Source organism: Macaca mulatta, chromosome 18 (genome assembly GCF_049350105.2).
Source record: "Macaca mulatta isolate MMU2019108-1 chromosome 18, T2T-MMU8v2.0, whole genome shotgun sequence".
In the NCBI taxonomy this organism is placed as follows: domain Eukaryota; kingdom Metazoa; phylum Chordata; class Mammalia; order Primates; family Cercopithecidae; genus Macaca; species Macaca mulatta.
In genome coordinates, this window is record NC_133423.1 from 78,969,771 (window position 1) to 78,997,613 (window position 27,843).

Here is a 27,843-nt window from a genome sequence, read left to right on the forward strand (position 1 = left end):
TGGCTATAGAAATGGTGTTTATGTTCTCTCCTTTGGAGAATACCTGTGCTAATACCTAACTGGCTTTGGGAACTGCTGTGAGGGCACAGAATTGCAAAACAGGCTCTGTACCAAGGTGATGTATGGTACAACAGTGTTGTGAACTGTAAGCCTTAAATGGTTTTGATGATAGCTCTTCCTTAGCTATTTTTTCCTGAATCTCTATGTTAATGGGGAAAACATGCAAATAAAGATTTTAAAGAAGGCAATAGTTTGTTCTTAAAATGGAAAGCTTTACAGGTAATATTTTATGAGATTTCTTATCAGGATTTCATAATAATGAATTATTTTGAAATTTTGATGTTCATTAAATTTAAATCCTAAAGTAGCATTAATATTTTATATCTAAAACTATGCTTTCCAAATGGCTGCAGAATTGCTGAATCTCATTTGCTTCACTGTAAAGGCTCTTATTTGGATTCATACAGGTTTATGAGTAGGCATTACAACATTTTTTAATATTAGATATTCTGATACAAGTATACAGGTGCTCATAAAGTTGACTTTAATGTAGTGACAATAAGATGCAAGATCAGCCTGAAATGTGGAGATGACTGTGCAGAATCAGCAGCTCTCTAGCGTACAACCACTTCTGATAAACAGATAATTTTTGCATTTGGTATGCACACTAAAAATATATTTGGAATTTGGTTCAATAATCCTGGTAAGAAAAGAGGCGTTTTATTATAATAGCTTCCTAATGTTGTCTCCTGTTCTTAAATACATTGTGAGCTGTGCATATATGGGCATTTCTCTTATTACCTTGTGGTACTGATAATGTATTTTTATGTCTTAAAAGCCATATGTAATTTTAATAGATTTATTGACATATCACTCACATAATTTATCCATAAAGTGTACAATTCAATAGTTTTTAGTTTATTCACAGAGTTATGTAACCACGACCATAATCAGATTTAAAATATCTTCAACATCCACCAAAAGACCCAGTACTCATTAATAGTCATTCTTCATTTTCTCTTGTTACTGGTGGAGGTTGTCCAGGTCCTTGGTGTCTTGAACAAAGATTTGGACAAAACGCACAAACAAAGCAAGGAAAGAATGAAGCAACAAAAGCAGAGATTTATTGAAAATGAAAGCACCCTCCATAGGATGGGAGCAGTCCGAGCAAGTGGCTCAAGATCCTCATGACTGAATTTTCTGGGGTTTAAAATACCCTGTAGAGGTTTCCCATTGGTTACCTGGTGTACACCCTATGTAACTGAAGTAGTGGTCCATAATCAGTCTGATTGGTTGTGGGAGGGGACCAATCAGAGGCTGAAGTGAAGATACAAAGTTACACCCTCTGCAAACATCTGATTGGTTGCAGAAAGTGACCAATCAGAGACTGAAGTGTAGTTACAAAGTTATACTCCTATGCAAATGAAAGCTTGGCCCAAGACCAGCCTGATTAGTTGTGGGAGGTGATCAATCAGAGGTACTTTCAATTTTTCATCTGCCACCCAGAAAAAGTGGGGAGAGGCAGTGTGCAAAGGAAGTAGTTTCTGGTCCTTTTGTCACTTGGGTGTGGAAAGTTGGGATTTTCCTTTTGATTTAGTTCTAGGAAGTCAGCATGATTTGGCCTTAGGTTCCTTGCCTCTAGACTGTATTCTCCTGACTTACTCTGGCCACCACTCGTAGCCCTAGGCAAACATTAATTTGCTTGTCCTCTCTGTAGATTTGCTTGTTCTCCGTATTCATTTAAATGCAGTCGCACTATATGTGGCCCTTTGTGTCTGGCTTCTTTCACTTAGCATGTTTCAAAGTTCATCAGTGTTGTAGTGTACATCAATATTTCACTCCTTCTTAAAACCGATTAGTATTTTATTGTATGGATATACCACATTTTATGTAAGCATGCATCAGTTGATGGACATTCAGGTTGTTTTCACCTTTGGGCTATTGGGAATAATGCTGCTGTGAACATTTGTTATCAGTTCTCTTGGGTATCATTCTCTCAGACGTATACTTAGGAGTAGAATTGCTGGGTCACATTGTAACTCTGTTTTTAGCATTTTGAAGAACTATGAAGTTGTTTTTTAAATTGGCTGCACCATTTTCCATTTGAAACAGCAGTGTATGATTTCAATTGCTTCATATTCTTGCGAATATTTATGTCTTTAAAAAGATAGCCATCCTTGTGAGTTTCAGGTGGCACCTGTCTGTAGTTTGGATTACCTAATGGCTAATGATGCTGCGCATCTTTCCATGTGCTTATTGGCCATTTATATGTATGTTTGAGAGAAATGTCTATTCAGATCCTTTCCTCATTTTTAATTATTTATCTTTTTATTATTCAGTTGTAAGAGGTTTTTATATATCTACATACAAATTCCTTATCAGACATATGATTTGAAAACATTTCCCCCCAGTCTGTGAGTTGTTTTTTCATTTTCTTGATGGCATCCTTTACAGCACAAAGGTTTAAATTTTGATAAAGTCCAATTTTCCGTTTTTTCTTTGATTACTTCTGCCATTTCTGTTATTTGGAGTTGTATCTAATAATTCTTCTAAGATCATGAAGCTTTTCTATGTTTTTTCCAAAGAGTTTTATGGTTTCAATTTTTTTTTTTTTTTGAGATGGAGTCTCTCTCACCCAGGGTGGAGTGCAGTGGTGTGATCTCAGCTCACTGCAACCTCAACCTCCACGTTCAAGTGATTCTCCTGCCTCAGCCTCCCGAGTAACTGGGATTACAGGTGTCTGCCACCAAACCCGGCTAATTCTGTATTTTTAGTAGAGATGGAGTTTCACCATTTTGGCCAGGCTGGTCTCGAACTCTTGACCTCAGGTGTTCCACCTGCCTCGGCCTCCCAGAGTACTGGGATTACAGGCATGAGCCACTGTGCCCAGCCTGTAGTTTCAATTCTTACTTACAGATCTGTGAGCTATTTGAGTTAATATTTGTGCATGGTGTAAGAAAGTGGTGAAACTTCATTCTTTTGCATATGGATATGCAGTTATTCCAGCACCATTTGTTGACACACTGTTCTTTCCCCGTTAAATTGCCTTGGTACCCTTGTTGAAAATTAATTAATAAAGACTTATTTCTGGACCCTCTATTCAGTTGATCTATATGACTATTCTGCTACAAGTATGATACTATTTTGATTACTGTAACTTTTTAGTAAATTTTGAAATTTGGATCAGTGGGTCTTCCAAGTTTGTTCTTTTCTCATTATTGTTTTGGCTATTCTGAATCCCTTGTAATTTCTTTTCTTTTTTTTTGAGATGTAGTCTGGGTCTGTGGCCCAGGCTGGAGTGCCGTGGCACTATCTTGGCTCACTGCAGGCTCCGCCTCCCAAGTTCAAGCCATTCTCCTGCCTCAGCCTCTCAGGTAGCTGGGACTACAGGCACCCACCACCTCCCCCGGCAATTTTTTTTTTTTTTTTTTGTACTTTCAGTAGAGACGGGGTGTCACTGTGTTAGCCTGAATGGTCTTGATCTCCTGACCTCCTGATCCGCCCACCTCAGCCTCCCAAAGTGCTGGGATTGCAGGCGTGAGCCACCGCGCCAAGCCAATCCCTTGTACTTTCAAATGAATTTGAGAATCAGCTTATCAATTTCATTCAAAAAGTTTCAGCTGGAGTATTGATAGGGATTGTGTTGAATCTGTAGACTGGTTTGGGTGAGGGGTTATTGCTATTTTAAGATTATCAGAATTTGTGATCTGTGAATGTGTGATGTCTTTCCTTTTATTGAAGTCTTTTAAAATTTCCTTTAATAGTGTTTGTAGTTTTCAGAGTACAAGTTCTATTCTTCATTTGTTAAATTTATTCCTAAGTATTTTATTTTGGAGTTGTTTTACACAGAATTGTTTTCTTAATTTTATTTTTGGATTGTTCATTTCTAGCTTGTAGAAATGCAGTTGATTTTGTGTATTGATCTTGTATCCCGAGATCTTGATGAACTTTCTTATTAGCTCTAATTGGTTTTTTGGTGGATCCATAGGATTTTCTTTATACAAAATTGTGTTGTCTTCAAGTAGGGTATCCAGATTCCTATTTTAACAACCTAGGTGAATTTTATTACTTTTCTTGCTAGTTTGCCATGGCTAAAACCTCCAGTACAATGTTGAATAAAAGCGAAAAGAACAGAAGTGCTTGTCTTGTTCCTCATCTTAGGAGGAAAGCTTTCAATCTTTCAGCATGATGTTGGCTGTGGTGTTTCGTAAGTGCTTGTTTTTAGGAAGAAAGTTCCTTTTTCTTCCTAGGTTGTTGAATGTTTTTATCAAGAAATGCTGCTGGGTTTTAGCAAATCCTTTTTCTCTATCAGATTATTACATAATTTCTCTCCTATATTCTGGCATATTATATTGATTAATTTTGGGATGTTAAAACAACCTAGCAGTCCTGGAACACATCTCACTTGGGCATGGTGTATAATCTTTTTTTATATGTTGTCATGTAGCAATGAAACATTATAGAAAGTTACTGGGATATATGATACCTTGAATTCTGAAATCTTAAAATTATACAGAATCATGCCATATTATTATGATGCCAATTTAAAAATAAAATAATACAGTGAAAAAGAGATAAAGCCCTTCTAAACTTCCATGTGCTGTATATTGGATAAATTGAATACAAAATCCAAGACTGTCCTGTATTATTACTTGGACAATAGGAAATAAGTCAGCAATTTCTTTAAATATTAAAGTTTATAATATGGCCTCCCAAATTCAAAGTTATTCTTATTTTTAAAAATAGTATTTTCCTTATTAATTTGTGTAGTCACACATTGCTTACCACTCCCAAATTTAGATTTTTAATGAAGATTTATTAAATAGTGTGATTGAAATAAGAATAACAGTGACAGAGCACAAATTAGAATTGTTTTCGGAATTATGTTCTGCCGAATAAAAACAGATTCATGTGCTTTGGTTGAGAGATGTGTGGGATTCAGAATTAACCTTTCATTTTAAACATGTGGGAACACAATTCGGACTTTTCTCCAAAGGAATATCATTCTTCTTAAGATACAGTCGACTTCTAAAAGTTATTTATATGTAGTGGCTACCTTAGTTTTCTCTGATAAGAATGTTGAATCTGTTTTTCCACTTGAAAAGTTATTCCACTGAAGCCTATTCTTACCTTCCAAGGAAAACAAAACTGACTTTTACCTGAAACATGTCAGGAGAAAAATTTTCTGCTTCTATCACAAGAATTACTTGACTTTTTTTGACCTATAATTTCATTCGTACAATGAAGATAACAATAATGTTTTTCTCAGTGAGTAAATATAGGGACTACATTAGTTAATGTACATAAAGAATTTATCACAATGCTTACCACATTCTAAGAATTTAATTAATGTTAGCTATTATTAATATTCTTATTAGGCACTACATTGTGATAGACTTGCTAGAATTAGTTAGCTGCTAATGGTAAACCTCTAAATAGCTAAAATGATTGATATCCTAGATGGGGAAATTTAGTTGTATGTCCATTGTTAAATTCAAAAAATGTTTGCAAAATATATTGGTTCTCAGTATTAGAGTAAGCAGTACCAGGCTGTTCTTTTTGGCAGCAATTTGCTTCCTTGTTTGTGATGATATGTTACACAAATAGAGACAAAAATATTAACTCTGTTTATTCTGGTGGTTGGGCATGCATCCCTTACATTTCAACCTATGTCATTACATTAAAAAGTAAGTTAAAGCAAAAGGGGGTTAGGACATAGTCCTCTTGTTCCACTTTAGTTTGCACTTTGATCTCACAAATTACTCTTCTCTGATTTTGTTGCTAGTATTTTTATGCAGACTTTGAAGAATCAGTAATAATGAAACATCTACAGAACGATTTATATCTTGGTCAATGATAATTATTGGCTTTGGGATCAAAGGCTTATTTGAGATCAATTAATACCTAAAAACCTCTATTCTTTCTTAGTAAGAAGCAAAGAATATGGAAGTGATGGGAGGATTGGAGAATTGTACTAAGAACCTTTTTTTTATTCATGGAAGATATTTAGTTTTTAAATCTCCTACAGGTTTTAGAAGAAAGCTGGCATAGCATTTTGAAAGGGTATCCAGGAGACAAACGGGCCGATAAATTTGGAGAGAGAGAGAGAATGTTTCTTTCTGAATATGAGATAGATTGAAATTTCTATTCTAAAGGTGGTATACACCTGATATTACAATTAAAGTAGTATTGCAAGGTTCAGAGCATACAGCTCAGCATGGGATCTAAACTTTTCTGGCTGTCAAGCTCTTTTTCTTGGGTCCTTTTCCAGGTTCCAGTGATAGATCAGTTATTCTAAATAGTAAGGAACATTTTTGAGGGCTAAGTACGAGGCACAGAGAATGCCTTGGCTTCATCATCTTATTTGTTCTTTACATCAACACTGCAAAATAGGTACTTTAAAAAAATCTCCATTTTACAAATAAAAAAATTTTGTGAAGATTGAGGTTTAAGAACTTTTGCATATATTCAGAGATAGTAAAGGACTGAAGGAAGTATTGATGCTTGAACACAAATGTGCTGAAATCCAAATCTGAAAATAGTATCAGCCTTAAGCTGCTAGCCACCTGAAAATGGTTCTAGGATTTATAGCACTAAACCAGGGGAATCTAGGCATCTTAAAAGCTTTGAAGATTATATAAGCCTTTAATATTTACTGAAAAAATTTACACCATTAGCAGAAAGTTTGACTTTCATGTTCTTGGAGGAAACTGGTCTCACAGTCATTATCTTAAGTGAAATAACTTAGAAAAACAAAACCTACACGTGTTCACTTACAAGTGGAGCTAAACAATGTGTACATATGGACATAGAAGAATAATAGACATTGGAGACCCTGAGAGGTGGGATGGGGAAGGGGGTGAGTGATGAGAAATTACCTATTGTGAATAACGTACACGATTCAGGTGATGGGTACATTAAAAATCCAGACTTCATTGCTATGCAGTATATCCAAGGAACAAAACTGCACATGGACCCCTTAAATCCATTAAAATACAAAAATTTAAAAGAAAGTAGTATTCCCAAACTGGGCATACCATGGGTGAACAGACCTTTAGCGGAACCAGTGACAGTTCTCATATTCGCATTATTTTTGACTATTACGTTTGCTGATAGAGTGTATGCATTTTATAACTTTCTCGAGAAAGATTACAGAAGTTAGTACTTACTGTATTTTTTAAAATAAACAGCAGAAATATACTTCTCACAGTTCTGGAGCCTGGAAGTCTGAGATCAGGGCGCCAACACGGTCAGGTTATGGTGAGGACCCTCTTCTGGGTTGCAGACTTCCATCTTTTTTGTTGTGTCTTCACATGGCAGACAGAGGGGGAAAGAGCTGAGTCCTTTTCTTTTTTAAAAAGATGTTATTTTAAATAATAAGACCAAAAAAATGGCACATAATTGTACATATATATGAGGTATAGAGTGACATTTTGAAACATGTATACAATGCATAATGATCGACTCAGGGTTAATTAGCTTATCACCTCAAACATTTATCATTTTTTTTTGTGCTGTTAATATTCCATGTCCTGTCTTCTATTAACAGGTATTTGCAACTATACAAGAAATTATTGTTAGTTATAGTCACCCTACAGTACTGTAAAACACTGTAACTTTATTAATACTTATATCTATCTGTAATTTTGTATTCATTAGCCAACATCTCTTTGTCCCTCTACTCCCTACTTTTCTTACCCCCAGTAACCACTATTCTACTCTCGACTTCTCAGGTCAACTTTTTGTTCTCTCTTACATGAGTGAGAATGTGGTATTGTCCTTCTGTGCCTGGCTTTTATCACTTAACTCACATCATGTACTCTAGGCACATCTATGCTGCAGTGAATGACAAAGTAATAGTACTTTTGAAAAGGTGGTGAAAAAGATCTTTCATACCCTGATGGTAAAAATGTGAATTGTTACACGCTTTCATGGAAAGCAGTTTGACAGTTTGTGCCAAATGTCTTTTAAAATGTGTGTTTTAAAAATTATTTTTGGCCAGGTGCGGTGGTTCACGCCTGTAATCCCAGCACTTTGGGAGGCCGAGGCGGGCAGATCACGAGTTCAGGAAATCCAGACCATCCTGGCTAACACGGTGAAACCCTGTCTCTACTAAAAATACAAAAAAAATTAGCCAGGCGTGGTTGCGGGCGCCTGTAGTCCCAGCTACTCCGTAGGCTGAGGCAGGAGAATTTTATGAACCCGGGAGGTGGAGCTTGCAGTGAGCCGACATCGCGTGCCACTGCATTCTAGCCTGGGCGACAGAGCGAGACTCCGTCTCAAAAAAAAAAAAATGATATATAAGTGTATATTTGGGGGTATATGTGATAATTTAATACATGTATACAATTTGTAAAATGGAAGCAGTGTAATTGGATATCTATCACCTTAACTATAGTCTTTTCTTTATGCTAGAAAAATTTGAATTATTATCTTCTAGATATTTTTTTTTTTTTTTGAGACGGAGTCTTGCTCTGTCGCCCAGGCTGGAGTGCAGTGGCCGGATCTCAGCTCACTGCAAGCTCCGCCTCCCGGGTTTACGCCGTTCTCCTGCCTCAGCCTCCCGAGTAGCTGGGACTACAGGCGCCCGCCACCTCGCCTGGCTAGTTTTTTTGTATTTTTTAGTAGAGACGGGGTTTCACCGTGTTAGCCGGGATCGTCTCTCGATCTCCTGGCCTCGTGATCCGCCCGTCTCGGCCTCCCAAAGTGCTGGGATTACAGGCTTGAGCCACCGAGCCCGGCCATCTTCTAGATGTTTTGAAATATATAGTAGATTTTGCAAACTGTGGTCACCCCGTTGATCTTCATGCACTAGATTTTATTTCTAATACATGTATATTTGTACCCATGAATTAATTTCTGTTCATCCTGCACCCCCACGCCCCCTACCCATCCGAGCCTTTGGTAACCATTAATCTACTCTTTAGTTTCATGAAATCCACTATTTTAGCTCCAACATAAGAGTGAGAATACACAGTATTTGTTTTTCTGTCCTTGGCTTATTTCAGTTAACATAAGGCCTTCCGGTACCATCCATGTTGCTGCAAATACAGAATTTCATGCTTTTTTTGTGGCTGAATAATATTCCATAAGGTAATATGAGACATTGTGTTTGTGTTTGAGTGTGTGTGTGTATCACATTTTATTTACTTATTTGTTGATGGACACTTAGGACGACTCCATATTTTGGCAATTATGAATCGTGCTGCAATAAACATAGGAGTGCAGATTTTTCTTTGATATATTGATTTCCTTTCTTTTGGATATATACCAAGTAGTGGAATTGCTGGATAATGTGGTAGTTCTATTTTTAGTTTTTTTGAGAAACCTCAATGCAGTTTTTCATAGGGGCTATACTAATTTATATTCCCACCAACACTGTACAAGGGTTCCCCTTTCTCCACATGCTCACCAGTGTCTGTTACTCCCTTTCATTTTGATAAAAGCCATTGTAAGTGGAGTAATGTGATAGCTCATTTTTGTTTTGACTTGCATTTCTCAGATGATTAGTGAGGTTGAACATTTTTTTCCTGTACATGTTGGCAATTTTCATGTCTTATGGGAAAATTCATTAGAGGCTCTTAACAGAATGGGTCAAGCAGAGGAAAGAATCAGTGAATCTAAAGACATCTACTTGAATGTCCAGTTTTAAATTGGACTGTTTGTATTTTTGTTGAGTTATTTGAGCTTCTTATATATTCTGATTGTTAGTCCTCTGTCAAATGGATAGTTTGCAAATATTTTCTCCCATTCCGTGGTCTCCCTTCACTTTGTTAATTGTTTCCTTTGCTGTGTAGAAGCTTTTCAGCTTAATGTAGTCCCATTTGTCTGTTTTTGTTTTGGTTGCTCTTGAGGTCGTACACAAAAAATCTTTTCCCAGACCAATGTTCTGGAGTGTTTCACCAGTGTTTTCTTTTGGTGGTTTCATAGTTGCAGGTCCTAGATTTAAACCTTTGGTCTATTTTGATTTTACTTCTGTAGATGTTGAAACAGAGGAGGCTAGTTTCCTTTTTCTGCATATGGTTCTCCTGTTTTCCCAGAAGCAGTTATTGAAGAGACTGTCCTTTCTTTGTTGTATACTCTTGGCACCTTTGTCAAAGACAAGTTGGCTACAAATGCATAGATTTATTACTGAGTTCTCTGTTCTGTTGCATTGATCTATGGGTCTGTTTTTATGCTGGTACCATGCTGTTTTGGTTACTAAAGCTTTATACTACATTTTGAAATCAGGTAGTATGATGCCTTCAGCTTTTTTATTTTTGCTCAGGCTTGCTTTGGCTATTTGGAATCTTTTCTGGCTCCATATAAATTTTAGCATTATATTTTCTATTTCTGTTAAGAATAGCATTAGAATTTTGATAGGGATTCCACTGAATTTGTAATTTTTGAGTAGTAGTGTCATTTTAAAAATTATTGAAACAAATGATAACAGAAATACAACATACCTAAACCTATGGGATTTTCTTCTTAATTTCTTCAATTGGTTGTTCACTAGCATGTTTTTAAATTTCCATGCGTTTTTGTATTTTCTGAGGTTCCTTTTGTTATTGATTTCTAGTTTTATTCCATTGAGGTCAGAAAAGATACTTCATATTATTTCCACTCTTTTGAATTTGTTGGGACCTGTTTTCTGGCCTAAGATATGTTCTGTTCTGAATAATGTTCTATGTACTATGAAAAGAAAGTGTATTCCATAGCATTTGGGTGAAATGTTCCATAGACGTTAGTTATGACTATTTGGCGTAGTGTGTAGTTTAATGTTTCTCTGTTGACTTTCTGTCTGAATGATTGGTCTGTTGATGTTCCCTACTATGACTGTATTACAGTTTATCTCTCTCTTTAGATCTATTAATGTTTGCTTTATATACTTGGGAGCTCTGGTGTTGGGTGTGTAATATTTATAATTGTGTTATCCTCTTAACAATCCCTTTATCATTATCTAATTACCTTTTTTGTTTTTACAGTCTTTGATTTGCACTCTATTTTGTCTGAAATAAACATAGATAATCCTCCTCGTTTTTGTTTTCCAGTTAGATGGAATATCTTTTTCCACCCACTTCACTTTGTCTTACCTATGTGTGTGCCTTTATAGTTGAGGTGGATTTCTTGTAGGAAGAATTTAATTGTGTCTTGGTTCTTTGTATGTTCAGCCTTTCTATGCCTTTTAGTTGGATAATTTGGTTCATTTGCATTCAATGTCATTATTAAGTAAAGACTTACTACTGCCATTTTGTTGCTTAATTTCTGGTTGTTTTGTAGCTCTTCTCTTTCTTTCTACCTTTCTTAATACTGTAGTTAAGTGATTTTCTCTGGTCACATGTTTTAATTTGTTGTTTTTTGTATTTAATGAATCAAAGGTTTTGCATTGTTGTTACAATTAGGCTTATAAAATATATCTTATAGATATAAGTCATTTTAAAGAGATGACAACTTCGATGACAAATAAAAGGACAGAAAAATGGAAAAAAATGCTTTTATGCTTTAACTCCATCCCCTCACATTTTGAATTTATGTTGTTTCAATTTGCATATTTTTATATTGCCTATCTCTTAACAGGTTGCCATACCTATTACTGTTTTTGAAAGGTTTGTCTTTTGGGCTTCATAACAGTTACAAGTGGATTGCACACCACAGCTATAGTGTTAGAATATTCTGGATTTGTCTGTATATTTATTTATTTATTTATTTTTGAGACGAAGTCTGGCTCTGTCGCCCAAGCTGGAGTGCAGTGGCGTGATCCTGGCTCACTGCAAGCTCCGCCTCCTGGTTTCGCGCCATTCTCCTGCCCCAGCATCCCGAGTAGCTGGGACTACAGGTGCCCGCCACCGCGCCCGGCTCATTTTTTTTTTTTTGTATTTTTAGTAGAGACGGGGTTTCACTGTGGTCTCGATCTCCTGACCTTGTGATCCGCCCGCCTCGGCCTCCCAAAGTGCTGGGATTACAGGCGTGAGCCACCGCGCCCGGCCTCTGTATATTTAATATTATCCGTGGGCTTTATATACGTTTACATGTTTTCTTGTTGCGCATTAGTGTTTTTTTTTTCCTTTCGTATTGAAGAATTCCCTTTAGCATTTATTGTAAGAGAGATCTAATAGTGATGAATTTTCTCAACTTTTGTTTGTCTGGGTAAGACTTTATCTGACCTTTATTTTTCTATGGATAGCTTCAGTGGCTACAGTATTCTTGGATGACAATTTAAAAAAAAAATTTCCACACTTTGAAATTGTCTTCTTATACATTCATGTTTTCACTTAGGTCTGTTGCCATATGAACCCTGGTTCCTTTATATGTTATTTGCTTCTTTTCTCTTGCTGCTTTTAGGATGCTCTCTTTGTCTTTGACCTTTGAGAGTCTAATCATTATAACTTTTGGGGTAGTCTTATTTGAGTTGAATCTGTTTGGTGTTCTCTGACCTTTCTGTCCCTGGATATTTATCTCTTTCATGTTTTGGAAAGTTTTCTGTAATATTTTTTTTTTTTGAATAAGCTTTTTGCCCCTTGCTGTTGCTCAGCTACCTCTTGAGCACCAATAATTCTTAAATTTGATATTTTAAGGTATTTTTCAATATTTTGTAGACAATCTTTGTTCCTTTTCATTTTTTTTCTTTTTACCCCTCTGACTGTAAATTTTCAAATAGCTGTCTTCACATTCACTGATTGTTTCCTTTGCTTGACCCATTCGGTTGTTAAGAGCCTCTAATGGATTTTTTTTTTTTTTTTTTTTTTTTTTGAGATGGAGTCTCATTCTGTCGCCCAGGCTGGAGTGCAGTGATGGGCTCTCAGCTCACTGCAAGCTCCGCCTCCCGAGTTCACGCCATTCTCCAGCCTCAGCCTCCCGAGTAGGTGGGACTACAGGCGCCCACCACCACGCCAGGCTAATGTTTTGTATTTTTAGTAGAGACAGGGTTTCACAGTGTTAGCCAGGATGGTCTCGATCCCCTGGTCTCGTGATCTGTCCTCCTTGGCCTCTCAAAGTGCTGTGATTACAGGCGTGAGCCACTGCGCCCGGCCCCTAATGAATTTTTTAATTCAGCAAATGTATTTCTTAGTTTCAAGATTTCTGTTTTTTTTTTTAATTTTTTAATTTTTTTTAACTTTCTCTGATAAGTTTCTGAATTGCTTTTCTGTGGCTTGTTAGAGATCAGTGAATTTCCTTAAAATGGCTATTTTGAGTTTTTGGTTATAAAGTTCACATATCACCATCTTGTTCAAATCAGTCACAGGTTCCTTGCTTTGTCCATTTGTAGAGGCTGTGGTTCCTCATTTGTTTTTGTTTCTTGTGGATGTATGTCTATGTCTTTGTACTAAAGGGTTGGTTATTTATTCCAGTCTTCCCAGTCTGGCTTGTTTTGGTTTTTAGTGGACATGTTTGCTTAGAGCTTCTTTGTAATTTACCTGTTGATTTCCCTTTTTTTCCTCTGCTAGGTTACTGCCTAATTTTTGGCACTAAGTGACACCTTAAGCCAAGGTTTGCCTCAGTTATAGGAAACAATGAGAGTGCTACTTTCCCTGAATTTGCACGGTCCCCAAAGGGATGTACTGGTAGTGTGGGAAGGCTGGTTAAGGGTTTGTGCAGAAAGGATGAACAATTCTCCTACAGTGAGGTACTGCTTAACAGCCACTCTGATTTGGCATCCCTTTGGCCAAGTTACAGAGAAAGTTTCTAATGCTGGGGCAGCAGTCCTGCTGAGCCCTACCTTTGTCTCTGTCCTTAGGAATATTTATCCCTTCAGGCACTCTTGATGCTTCCTTTGGGTTGGGGAAGGGACAGATTTCCTGCCAGGCAATCCAAAATAGTGGGGAAATTGTTTACCCACTTTGACCTCATTTTTTCCAATGTAGAAATTATGAGTCAGAGGAAAGTTTCCGGATACTTTCTGCTGGGCAGATTGGGGGTTGGGGTTTCACAGATCTTGAAGTCTGGTTTTTTCCCTCTGCTCAGAAATTTTTCGTATCTCTGACTCCTGGAATAGTCTCATCCTCATATTTGAGTTCTCGGCTATTGCTGGTGATAATCTCTGTGCTGTATATTTATTTATTTATTTTTTGTGGGAGTGAGTGAAGCCAACTTGCTTCTATGCCACCATTTCAGAACTGGCAAAAATGCATTTTTTTTATTAGTAATTTCTAATAGTTTAATTTATGAAAACGTAAAGGTTTTAATTATGAAAACTTTTATCTTAGTATTATATGTAATGGAAGCAAACGTCAGTGTTCAATAATGGGGGATGTTTCAGTAAACTTGTTTATGTATGATATATATTAGGGTTTCTCAACCTTGGTGCTGCTGGGATTTTGGCACCCGCTAATTGTTTGTGGTGGGGGCTATCCTGCACATTTTAGGATGTTTAGCAGTGTCCCTAGCCTCTGCTTTCTAGGTGCCAATAGCACTACCTTTTAGTAGCATAATTCTGCTGCGATATACCAGGAGTCATACTGAAAATAAATATTTAACAACCCTTCAGCACAGGCTCAGAACTGACCAGCTTAACTCAGCGGGGTAAACTTTAGAATAGTGGCCCCAAGTGCAATATCCCTTTAACCCAGGTTATCATGAAAAATGGCTACACACCCAGACACCTTGTGTTAGAGACCTAGCTTGCTGTAGTAACCTGTAGCTGGAGGAGAGCAGGATTAGGTGTCTGGGAAATCCACTGGAGAGACCAGCACCAGGGAGAGAACCTACTGTTCTAGCGTGCTGGATAACTTCAGCATTTAACACCTCACAGGGAGGTGGAAGGCGGGGGTTGGTCAGCATGTGGAATGAAGTCTTCAAAGCATTGTCCTTAGATATTATTGGAAGGAAAACTTTTCCTTTTCTGATTTGGGTCCAGTGGTTGGGGACCTGCAAATTAACTGAAAGAGACAGATTAAATGCAGAAAAGGCAAAGTTTATTTTCTCATTTGCAGGCCAGAGTTCCCAGCAACGGAAAACTCACTAAATACCCAGAGATAAAGATTTATATTCCAAATTTAACAAAAGATTGGGGGGTGGTTTTAGGGCTTCAGTGGGAAAATGTAGAAAGTTCTGTTGGGCTTTTTGATGGTAATGGCAACAGGCAGTTTGTCTACCTGGCAGCTGAATTAGGCACCTCCCTTATAGGGGAGTTAATGGCAACTATTTTTTCTGGGAAAGCTGTGTTTTAGTCAAATACTTGAAGTTCAGATAAATTTCTTTCTACATCTTCTTTTGCTCAAATGTTTTCACTTTAAAATAATCTTCATACCAACTCTGGGGATATGAATGGGTCCCCGTATTTTCCCCATGTAGAAGTTCCTTCAAAAAAAGAAAGTAGGTTGATTGCTGTGCAGAGACATTTGTGTTATAAATTGTAAGGTAAGAGATCTATAAAAGAGAGTGAATTCAGATTAGAGCAAGGAAACAAAGAGAAAACAAAGAATAATGGTTGGAACAAACTATAAACTCAGATTCTGAGTCCAGAGGGCAGCCCATTGAGATTTCTGGATGTTGGGTTTGAAGCGTCTTCAGTGATGATGGTAGTGTCCCAGCCACAGTTACTTCCCGGAGCAGAATGTGGAAGAGGCAGGTATTCCGGTGGGCTTTCTGAGGGGCCCACATGGTGATGGTGATTAATCTTTTGAAGTTATATCAGGTCATCCAGTTTCAGCTTGCATGGCTTTGGGAGTATGCTTAGAATTATTTCATGGGGGAATTTTTTTTTAATGTTTCCAGTTAAGGACACATGTACTATAATGGATTTATTAGAAGAAATTTGTTTAAATTTCCTTGACAAGAAAACAGCTTTTGGCTTCTAATATATTCCTATTAATTGAGTCAAATCTTAAAATTTTTAGTGAACTCTATTCATGTTGGGGACTTGTGGTGTAAGTAAACCTAAAATTATAATGATTATAACGTTTTTTATGTGGTAAAAATTTCATTAGTGTCAGATGAGAGAGAGAGTAGAATTATACAGAAATTGAAGTCTAAAATGAACAGTCTTTAAGGATAGGTGGATGGTTTTAATAATTTTAAGTAATATGAATTTAATGATGATAATGAGTATTTGCTGAGTGTGAGGCGATACCATCAAGTCCTGTTGCATCAAGTGCTGTGGCTGTTGTGATATTAGAAGGCCTAACCACAAGGTGAGCGAATCTGCAGAAGCTTCATGGAAGGAACAGCGTTTGAGAAACACCTTGAAAATTCCAGCAGGCAGACAGGGGAGCCACTGCAAGTGGGATGAAGAGATAAGGAAAGGCAAAGATGGTGGGAAGTCTGGGGAGAGCACTGTGGCTTCGTAAACCGAGCCTGGGGTTTGGAACTGGATATACTGGAGTTTGTTCTTCTTCGGACACTTACTAGCCAAGTACCCACAAGTGTTCCCCCTCTTGGAAATGGAGAAAATATCTCCCTCACAGAAGGTTTGTGAGTAGTCAGTGGAAAACTTTCTGGTGCATAAGTACCCGATAAAGGTTACCTTGTTCCATTTTCTAAAAACAATGGGTCTTTGAGTATTTCAGGAACAAAGACTAAAAGAGAAATTCATTTAGGGACTTTTTACAGAGATCTTTTAAAAACACAGAATTATGTTATTCTTGAGCAAGGGGTAATTTGATGAAGTTGGTGAAAAGCAGAGATCATAGAGTTATATGTTAATATATTAGTATTAAGAAACAATGGTCCATGGTTATATTGCTTTATTGGAAGTTATTTAGAATATTTTGTATGCTGAGCATCATGAATACTTTGAATTATTAGTGGCCTCCAAATTAATAATGGGGCTTTCCTCTGTGTTTTTGACATTAAATTAAGGTTTTCTTTGTTCTTTTGTAGTAACTCAACTTCCATTCCTAATTACATTCTGCCCAGGCTAATACGAGCCCTAGTTTGTAATCTTTTGCTACCCAGTAGTGGGGCACCCTTTTTTGAAGCTGCCTAGACATGGCTGAAGACACATTGGCAGTGGGGAAAAGCTGGCAAGGCATAACAGATGTATTCTAGTTATTATCTAGATTTATCTGTCTCTCCCAGAAAGTATGATTATACTCTTCCTTTTCTGTGCCCACCCTTCCCGCTTTGTTACTCTTTCACTCTATCATTGTTATAATAAGGGAATGTTTTCCTAAACGTAGAATTTTCACAAAATTTAAGTCCTGACTTATCATTCTAGTTCCTGGACACCTGTTTTCAGTGTGATGCAGAAATTGCTTCTCATACCAAGTAGGAATAATCCTTTATTTCGACAGCTGTTCCATATGGACAATGTACATTACTAGACAATGGTGTTCACCATTTGGAATCCTTAGTTCTTGAATTGGAAATAAGAATCAGCAAACATTGCCATGCTATGGCAGTCTCAGCATCATTTCACAGAGCATGTCTAAAGAAATAGTATTTTTGGCAGCTGAAAAATATTACATAAGTAATGCTGCATACCAGTTAGTGGTATTAAAATATATATTATGTACAGCTGTGTACTTGGCTTGAAAAGCTTCCTTGATAACATCATTTAACTTCTTACTGTTCTTTTCATGTTGCTGGTATAAATATCTAATATGTTTTTGTTCAAAACATCAATTAGGTTTCAGTTTAATCTTTATTAATACAGATCTGTTATTACAAGAAGACTGCTGAGCTATGATAATTTGCACAGCAGGAACAATAAAATAACTTATTTCTGTTTCGTTCTATTCCAGAATTCTTGGCTTTCTGTTATTCTTTTACACAACATACCAAAACTTTTTATGATATTTTTAAAAATTATGTTAAATACTTAAAGCTCATATAAGCAAAAGCATTTTTTTTTCCCCAAGGTGAACAAAATCGAAAGGCCAAAAATTGCAGGTAGATTGAAGAAGACATACATTAGTTACAAATCACCACTTCTAACATCTTTCATTCTTTTTCTTTATGTAGCCAGGACTCCTCACTTCCTGCGGATTCAGAATGTGGAAGTTAACGCCGGCCAATTTGCTACCTTCCAGTGCAGTGCCATCGGCAGGACCGTGGCAGGAGACAGGCTCTGGCTACAGGTACAGTAACTCATTTTCACCTGTTGATGAGAGTTCAGCAGGAAGAATACATTCACCCTGGAGGAGGAACCCAGAGAAACAGACTCAGATCCTAGTATAAGAGTCTCCTTCTTTGTTAATAAGTAGCCAGATTACTTAGTAATCTATAAAAGCTAATTATTTTTGTTTATGTACCTTTTGTGAATTTCTTTTTTTTCCCCTTTGCTTATGCTTAGTTATCTTGCTTGGAAGATCTGATTGTCAAATGACTTATATGGCAGTTTATTAAATTACAAAATGTAGCACTCTTCTCCTAAGTTCTCCTCTTGAGAAAAATCTAAAGAATCTCTCTTTCTCTCTTACACACACACACACACCCCCCACACCACACTTCATAGGCCTTTTTGTCATTTGCATTTCCAAACTGTAAGCTTAAACTTAGAAATTAATACATATTTTATTTTGAGTTTTTAATTAAATTTTTTGGTGTAATGTTCAGTTGTGTGACTTGTTTTATATTTATTCAAATTCCACCGTATGTGTTTTGCATGGCAGAGGGTTGTATGGATAGATCCATGCTCTCAAGAATCCTGACAGAATGAGTGGGATTAAATTACCTGTCCCTTCTAACCAGAATGCCACCCACTTCTCTAAGCTCTAGGTTTGAGGTTTCCCTCACCTTAGTATTCTCCAATTGCGTTCTTGTTTCTTCCTTTTAAGCATTAATCTGGAGGCTGCTCATTTTTCATCTTGAGTGGTGTTGATTTTTTGTCCTTATCCTTCCTTGTTTTGTTTTGTGTGGGTTTCTTTTTTCAAAAAAAGTATTATCTATTTATTTTTAGTTTGCTACTGAGTTGAACTGTCCTTTGGGTTTTAACCCTTCTGTGTATGCGGTTGTGTTCCACACCACACCGGCTTCCACTCCATTATGCGTGCTGGCCTTGTCTCTGCACGTGCCGTCTCTCCACCTCCTGTCATACCTCGCAGTGTAATTATGATTGTGATGGGTGACTTCGTGTGACACTCTGTATACAATTTTTAAATCCTTTATTCCTTTTAATCACTGCAATGTAGATCAGTAGTTCTTTGCTTTGTTTTATATTTGTCTTAGAGACAGGGTCTCTCTCTGTTGCCCAGGCTGCAGTAGAATGGTAACATCATGGCTCATTCAACCTCCTGGGATCAAGTGATCCTCCTGCCTCAGCATCCCAAGTAGCTGGTACTGCAGGCACATGCAACCATACTTGAGTAATTATTTTGTCATTTTTATAGGGATGGATTCTCCCTTATTGCCCAGTCTGGTCTCAAACTCCTAGCCTCAAGTTATCCTCCTTCCTTGGCCTCCTAAAGTGCTGGGATTACAGGTGTGAGCCGCTGCGTGCAGCCCAGTAGTATTTTTATTCCTCTGTTTCTGGGGAAAATGGGAGATACGTGAAGGTACTGTCCCAAGATTAATCAGCAATGGATTGTCAGATGGGAAATGCATTTTGGAGAGACTTCTTGTTTTCTGTCAGGATGCTCCACCCCTCTGCCCCGTGTCACTCTCTTTTTTCATATCCTACTGTCCCTTTTAGAGACATTGCTGGCCAGGAAGTGTATGCAGAGGATTATATTGTATATTCCAAGTTCATCTTTACTTTCTTCTTTGTAGAAGTTTTGTAACTGTTAACTTAAGAACATTTTGCGGCTTGTGAAAACTGTCTTCTGTATTCAATTTCTTTTTCTCTTTCTAATCCACTTCCCAGTTGTTTTAAACTCTTGATGTTAGGATTCAGAATTGTTTTCTCAGATAATGGCTATTGGTATCAAACACAATCAAGATTGGCCATCTGTGGTAACTGATGATACGAACATCTTATTGACATTTTCCACAAAGTATTAAGCACCTTATAAAAATGAAACTATTTGTTCCTTTGATTTATTTCTAGAAATCTTAATTATTTGTGGAAAAATATGTTTTGCTTATAATATTTATGATAATATTACTTGAGAGAATATAATATTAATACTATATTAAGTCTAGAGAATATAATATAAATACTATATTAAGTCTAAACTCTTTCCTCAACAGAGTCATCTTAGATATTCCCAAGAATGTACATGTTTGTGAGGACATGATTTGCTCTTTTTATTTTTGCAGATGTCCTGGACTTGGTGTACTCCTACTTAAACTTGAGCACTTATTTGGGTTGGAAATCTTTCGCTACTTCCTATACATTCAGGAACTTTGTTTTAAAGATAATTTGTCATGTGGTTTGGAGAAAGCTACTTACAATTTTGGGGTTTAAAAAAAAGGGTCTAACTGCAAAGTTCTCAGCCCTGACTCTACTATAGAACAACTCGGAAGGGTTTTGTTTTGGTTTGGTTTGGTTTTTTTCACAAATGTCTTTCCTATTTCCAGATTCTCATTTAATTGGTCTAGATTGGGGCCCAGCATGCAATGATTTATTAAAGACTCTCCAAGTGATTCCAGTGTACACCCAGGGTTGGAAATTACTAGTGTGAAGCAAAATACAACACACATTCCAAATCAGGAAAGACAGAAGGCAGACATAGCGTAGAACTGGTTCCTGTATTCAGTTGCCTCAATTTGACCCTGATGTTTAATTTTCCATGTATTGATCTTTGAATTTTTTCTCATTAGATTTGAACGATAGTGTTGGTAGTTGTTTTCACAGTCAGTCCCTTAATGCCTTTCTTTTTATCTTGCTCAGTCCTCTCTGACCCCTCTTGTCTTCGGTGACCATTTATTGCACTGCTGCTTTCTACACTGCACTGTCAAGAAGATGACACAGATAGAACTGTTGTGACTTTGAGCTTTTTACTGAAACTTACTTTGTCCTGGAATCAGGACACCATTTGGTTAGTGAGTCTTTGTGATGTTAGAATAATTTTACTGTTCAATAATTTATTTTCCCTGGTTAGGTAGGCATTTTGTGGGCAAATGTTTATTTTATTAATAGCTTATGAAATCAGACCTGTGTCCTTCACCTGCAAGTGTAGTTTCTATTAATCTATATGTTTACAAAGCAGTTTCCAGTGGTGATGAGGGGTTTCAGCAGATGCTGGTTTGGCAGAGCCCTTCCTGCCCTCTTGCCTAGGACCCCTCACTCCCCCTCAAACATTTTCTCAGGCCATTCTTTAGAGGTTGTGGAGACATGTAAACCTTTCATCATGGACCAGGTCTGCATGTAAACTCATTTAGGTCCTCAAAATAATCCTGATATCCACCCAGAAGATTGAAGAAAAAACATATTTTTAGGTTTTTCTGTGATTCGAATCTCTCTCAAGAGTGAGACAATATTTAGAAATTAATAACACATCTTTGTTTGGGGGTACTTTGGTGTTTTTGAATATAATCGTTTACAATATTTTTTTGAGACAGAGTCTCACTCTGTCACCTAGGCTGGAGTACAGTGGCATGATCTCAGCTCACTGCAGCCTTGACCACCTGGGCTTAGATGATCCTCCCATCTCAGCCTCCTGGGTAACTGGGACTACAGGCATGCACCATCATGCCTGGCTAATTTTTTGTACAGGTTCTCACCATGTTGCCTAGGCTGGTCTCAAACTCATGGGCTCAAGCAATCCACCTGCCTCGGCCTCCCAAAGTGCTGGGACTACAGGGGTGAGCCACCATGCCCGACCTATTTACAATAATTTTTACTACTTGTGTTGAAGTCCTCTGAGGCCCACAATAGGCATTCTGCACAGAGTTTCATGGTTGTATCCCATGGTGGTTTATCTGTTTTATAGAAGAAGAGTTGGAAGTATAGAATTCTCCTGGATCACAAGGAAAAATGGCATAGCTGGTAATAGTACAACTCTGTTTATTTACTTTTATTTCACCTCTAAGTAATTCCACTCTACCGTCTTCTTGTATTTGGAAGGTAGGTGAATAGGCGTTATGCACTTATGCTTTGATAGAAGAATTTAGGTGTGACCAGTATTACATCGTTAGTATCAAGGTGCCATCCTGACCATAGAAAATAATGTTTATATGTATTGCATGTCATATTGATCCATACCTGTGAAAAATGGCCAAGGTTTTGATTTTTTTTTAGTTTAGATTAAATATAATCCCTGTCAGAGTCTTTGACAATAACATAACATAAATAAATCTGATGATGACACTAATGAAGAAATGTTTATGATTAACAGATGTGTCCCATCTGTTTATATTTTCTTCATCTCATCTGTGGACCACACAGGTTATGTTGCTGAGTGGGATTGCTTTTTCTAGAACACTGAACAAAAGAATAAGACCCAGTATGTGAGCACATCTATCATTACAGCTGTAAAATACTTTAAAAAATTTTCCAGACGGTAGGAACACAACATCTGTAGAACTCTTTTATTGTATTGAAAAACCTATATGCACTGCAGTTCTTGAAGATACTTGTGATATGCTATCGGATATGGCAATCTATTCATATAAACACGGACTGCAACAGTGTGAGATACTAAAATTAAATGTATTTGTGGAAATCATTCAAGCACCCAAAATATTACCGTAATTTTTTCTGTCAACTTTCTGATCACTTTCTGAGCCCACATTTTGAAAATATCTCAGAGTCTGTATACATATACTCTGTGTGTGTGTGTGTATATATATATATAAAAAAAATACTGAAAAGAGAAAATGGAATTTGGGATTTTCTTTTTATACTTTCTGTACACTTTTATACTTTTAAAAATACTGTCGTGGCTGGCTGCAGTGGCTCACGCCTGTAATCCCAGCACTTTGAGAGGGTGGGGCGAGTGGATCACGAGGTCAGGAGATAGAGATCATCCTGGTCAACATTGTGAAACCCTGTCTCTACTAAAAACACAAAAATTAGCTGGGTGCGGTGGCACATGCCTGTAGTTCCAGCTGCTCAGAAGGCTGAGGCAGGAGAATTGCTTGAACCTGGGAGGCGGAGGTTGCAGTGAGCCGAGATTGTGCTGCTGCACTCCGTCTCAAAAATAAATAAATAAATAAAAATAAATTCTGTTTGCTGATGGGCAACTTCTGAGGTTGTATATTTTTTATGTAGTCACTGACCTTTAAGCCATGTATGGTTGTATTAAAGCCTTTATTGTTCTTTCTTCAGTATTCCAAATATTATTTGTCTACATTTGCTTGTTTCTCTCAGGACTTCCTGTTTATAATACTTTCCAGTAAATGAAGGTGATAACTAATGCTAGCTAGTGTTTATGTACCTATAGATGACTCATGCATGTGCAGTTGCAAGATCTGTGGCATGGGGGCCACTGCCTTCCTCTTCCCTGCCTGTGGTCCCATTTTGGTGTTTTTGTAACTTCTGCTCTTTAATTTATTTCTTGTAATCATTGTGGAAGTTCCTGCGTTCCTTACTCTTCTTAGCAACCATGTTACATTCAGGGTTGGTGGGAAATACAAAAGTTCTGCCTCCCAGACAAAGAGCGGAAGACAGGGAGGGAGGCGTGATGTCTTTTCAACAATGGATGAACAGGATCTTTGATCAGGCTAGGATGTGAGGTGCGCATGTTGAGTGAATAGCAGTTGGCAGTGGAAACCTGGAAAATAACCACTTTCTCACAGTTGTTAGAAGTCCCTACCATTTTTAAATATCTTTTTAAAATTACACAATTATGTAACCTGAATTTGGAGCAATCTTTAAATTAAATTCCTAATTTTATTGACGAGAAAACAGAGGCCCAGAAAATGTAGGAAACTTTTGTGCAGTTGTACATCCGGTTTTTATGTTTATTATAGTTAACTCCATTTTATTAGTGAAAGTCAGTTTTATATGTCTAATATGTTTATGTCTGTATATATATGTACATGTTTATACTTACGTACAAGTATTGTGTTTATTTACAAATGCATGAATTTTTTCTCTTGGACATTTTTCTTCACTGAATGATCTTGCATCTCAGATATTAGCCTTTTAACCTGATAGTCTCAGATTTACTGTGATTTACCTGTGTTGAATTTAGAACTTTGAAATCCATCATAGCACAATATAATTGAGAGTTTTACTGTTTAGCTAGCAGAGCTTGGCATTTATTGTAAGTAATGTACCGGAATAGCCTTTTAAAATTATTCCATAATATGCATTAGTTCATACAATAGAAAAGGAAATCAGATGATGTTACTTTAAAGTACAGTAGTACCCTCTTATCTGAGATTTTCACGTTCCATGGTTTCTGTTACCTGTAGTCAATGAAAATGTCATTCAAAAATGTCAAATGGAAAATTCTAGAAATAAACAATTCATAAGTTTTAAATTGTGCAGCATTCTGAGCAGCACGATGAAAAGTTCCTCTTCCCACCCTGTCCCACTGAGGACATGAATCATCCCTTTGTCCAACAAATCCCACTACCCACCCACTAGTTACTGAGGTGGTGTCTTGGTTATCAGATAGGCTGTCTCAGGATCACAGTGCTTGTGTTCAAGTCACACTTACTTTACTTAACCATTGCCCCAAAGCACAGGAGTAGTGATAATGGCAATCTGGATATGCCAAAGAGAAGGCATCAAGTGCTTCCTTTAAGTGAGAAGGTGAAAGTGCTCAACTTAATAAGGAAAGAAAAAAAATTGTATGCACTGCTTGCTAAGATCTACAGTAAGAAGGAATTTTCTATACCTGAAATTGTGAAGAAGGAAAAAGAAATTCGTTCTAGTTTTGCTGTTGTACCTCAGACTGCAAAAGTTTACAGCCACAGTGCGTGGTAAGTGCTTAGTTAAGAGGTACAAGGAGGCATTAAGTTTGTGTGTGCAAGACATGACAGAAGCTATCCATGTTTTCAGGCATCCACTAGGGGTCTTGAAATGTATCTCCCATGGAACAGGGAGGACTGCTATGCTGTTAAAAACACTGCTACAACTGAGGACCCAGACTACTACTTGTCACATAGCAAAATGCTCAGTGAATACCTACTAATGCATGGGGCTTACTGACTACCCAAACAAATCGTGTAGCTCCTTCAGGTGAGCATCAAAAGTAGATTTGTAGTTAGAACAGGAAAACAAGCACAGAGGAAGTCGTTTCTCTCTGGAATGATTGCTTTAGGCCTACAGTTCCTGTTCAGAGGATGGTCTTTGATGAGAGGAGCAATACATAGAACGTAGTGGTGCCTCTGCTGCTTCAGGATATATAGCAAATATCATGCAAAGTTGCAAAAACTGATGAATAAAAACACGCATATGTTGGAGTAATTTTAGAAGCCAATATGGTCAATATGTCATCTTTCCTAAACCTTCATTTCTTGTGCCCTTTGCCTAGGTTTTCTTATTCTGTCATAATTATAACTTCTTCCTTAATTCTTCCTTTAAAAACTTTCTTGCCATAGCATCCACATTAAACATTATAGACATACACCTTTATTTTTCCCATGATCTCCATGAACATAAATATACGTGTAATAAGGATATTCCATTTGAGTTTGCACAATGGCAATACCTGTGTCATAGTAATAGATGAATTAAATGTACCCCATCCACTTTTTGTAAAGAATGTAATTCCATTTGAGCTCTTACTTTGAGGAGTTTAATTTTCATTAAAAAAAAAAACTACTTAGAATTAACGGTTTCTTAGCTGTTGGCCTAGAAATTGATTTTTTCTTTTTGCTTTGAGAGTTTGACATATAATTCCACCAAGCTGGGTATGAGCTACACAGTCATGAAAAAATTATGTTTCTCCAGTCTAATGAATTGCTCACATTTTGTTTTTTAGCTCAGATAATTTTAGACCTTTTTCTGAGAGAAAAGAGGGAAACCTTGATATTTTTATAACCTACAGTGATTTTCATGGGAACAGTTTCACTGATCTACCATAGAATTTGACTTCTGAATGAATAAATTAAAAATTGTATGAATAGTATTTATATTACTGACTTCAACAGGGGTGTTTGAAATAAAGTAATTGCAGCTACATTTACTGAGCACTGCTGTGTGCTAGTTACTGTGGTAGGTGATGTTCAGGCATTTTTTGTCATTGATCCCTACAAGAATTTTATTATGTGTCCATTTATAGAAGAAGTGGCTGAGGCTTAGAAAGTTGTTTTTTGTTTGTTTGTTTGTTTGTTTGTTTTGAGACGAAGTCTCGCTCTGTCGCCCACGCTGGAGTGCAGTGGCCGGATCTGGGCTCACTGCAAGCTCCGCCTCCCGAGTTTACACCATTCTTCTGCCTCAGCCTCCCGAGTAGCTGGAATTACAGGCGCCCGCCACCTCACCCGGCTAGTTTTTTTGTATTTTTAGTAGAGACGGGGTTTCACCGTGTTCGCCAGGATGTTCTCCATATCCTGACCTCATGATCCGCCCGTCTCGGCCTCCCAAAGTGCTGGGATTACAGGCTTGAGCCACCGCGCCTGGCCGGCTTAGAAAGTTGTAACGACTCTTCCAATGGGGCATTGCTCGTCGCAGTGCTCGAATTTGAACCAGGCCATCTATGTTGTAACGTAACCATAATGCATCTTTGGTACTGCAGAAAAAGACGTAGATAGTTCCTCATGAATTCATAAGTATCGTGTAGTAATTTAAACCATAGCATTGATCAGAATTTACAATTAAAGTTGTTTTTGTATGTATGCAATGTTGCCTTGGCTTTCGTGTTATGGATATAGGCTTTTGGTCAACCTTTCGAGGTGGCTTTTAGTTTCATTTGTTGATTATAAGGAAAAAAAGCAACTATTTCGGAACAATTTTGTTATTATGTATAAAAGCCACAAAATGATATGAAAAGAAGTAAAATTATGGTTCCCTTCACAAGCTTAACTTGGGTATTTTATGCCATATATATTAAAGCATAAATTTAACATCAGTTAGCATCCCAGAAAATACTAGAAATGCATAAAGGAGGACTGTCTTTAGTTGCTATGGGGACCATTTGCTTTCAGAAATTTTATGTAGTTAAAATCACATCCATTATTGTTTTAGTCAGTTAAATATATTTATGTAATATCATACTGAACAATCAGACTGAAGCTACTGAAAACCTTTAGGTGTATACTGTATGTTTTAACTTAGTATGATTTTGGATTACCTTTATTTAAAAATAAAGATTTCTTTTCTATTGATGAAACAGTCGTGTCTAGGGATACTCTAGAAGAAATATTAATAATTTTCCTTTGTGATATTATCTAACTCAGCCAAAGAGAGATGTAAGCAGCAGGTGCTATAGGATGTGGCAGGAACAGGTGGGGCAGTAGAGAGCCCCTTCCTCCATAGCAACCTTGAGGTCTCCTGGCCTCGACTTGAAATTGGACTTTTTATTTTTTTCTTTCCGGCTTTTATTTTAGGTCAGAGGGTACATACTCAGGTTTGTTACATGGGTAGATTTCGTATTGCTGGGGTTTGGTGTACAAGTGGTTTTGTCACCCAGGTGGCGAGCATAGTACCTGATAGGTAGTTTTTCAACCCTCACCCGCCTCCCACCCTCCACCCTAAATTACACCTGGTGTCTGAAATTGGACTTTTAAAACTACTGGTCAAGTGGTGTCAGTCTGGAGGGCAGAAGAGAAGGAAAGGCATCTCCACTAATCTTAAGGTCTGCTTCCTTTGGGCCTACAAACCATACGTTCTGGGAAAGCCTTCTTTCATCTTTTCTCATATTCAGCAGAAGGTTCACTTGCTCTTCTTGCTTCCAAGTATCCGAGGGTATTGCATGAGAAAGGAAGGCAGAGATGGCCATGGTTGGTGCTGCCTGCTCCATGGGGCCAGCGGGAACTGGGAACAGGTAGAAGCCCCACCTGCTGTTGAGTTGGCAGGGCGGGAACCTCATGCTCCCTGAGTGCAGTTGCAGCTTTCCAGCCATGGCTGCAGATCTGGCATCCCTGTGCTCTTAGAGGCTGGGAGCAGGCAGGAGCCCTGCCCTCCCAGGCGCAGCTGCAGCCACCCAGCCA

At 37.5% G+C, this 27,843-nt stretch overlaps 1 protein-coding gene across 21 annotated transcripts in view; it reads left to right on the forward strand.

The window, feature by feature from the left end:
* The window catches only part of PTPRM (protein tyrosine phosphatase receptor type M), an 829,686-nt gene that overhangs the window by 335,318 nt on the left and 466,525 nt on the right, over positions 1 to 27,843 (forward strand). For all 21 annotated transcript variants that reach the window (XM_077975162.1, XM_077975163.1, XM_077975160.1 and 18 more), the window contains one exon: positions 17,881 to 17,996. In XM_077975162.1, the coding sequence (XP_077831288.1) occupies positions 17,881 to 17,996 (116 nt within the window). The remainder of the gene's footprint in view (positions 1 to 17,880; positions 17,997 to 27,843) is intronic.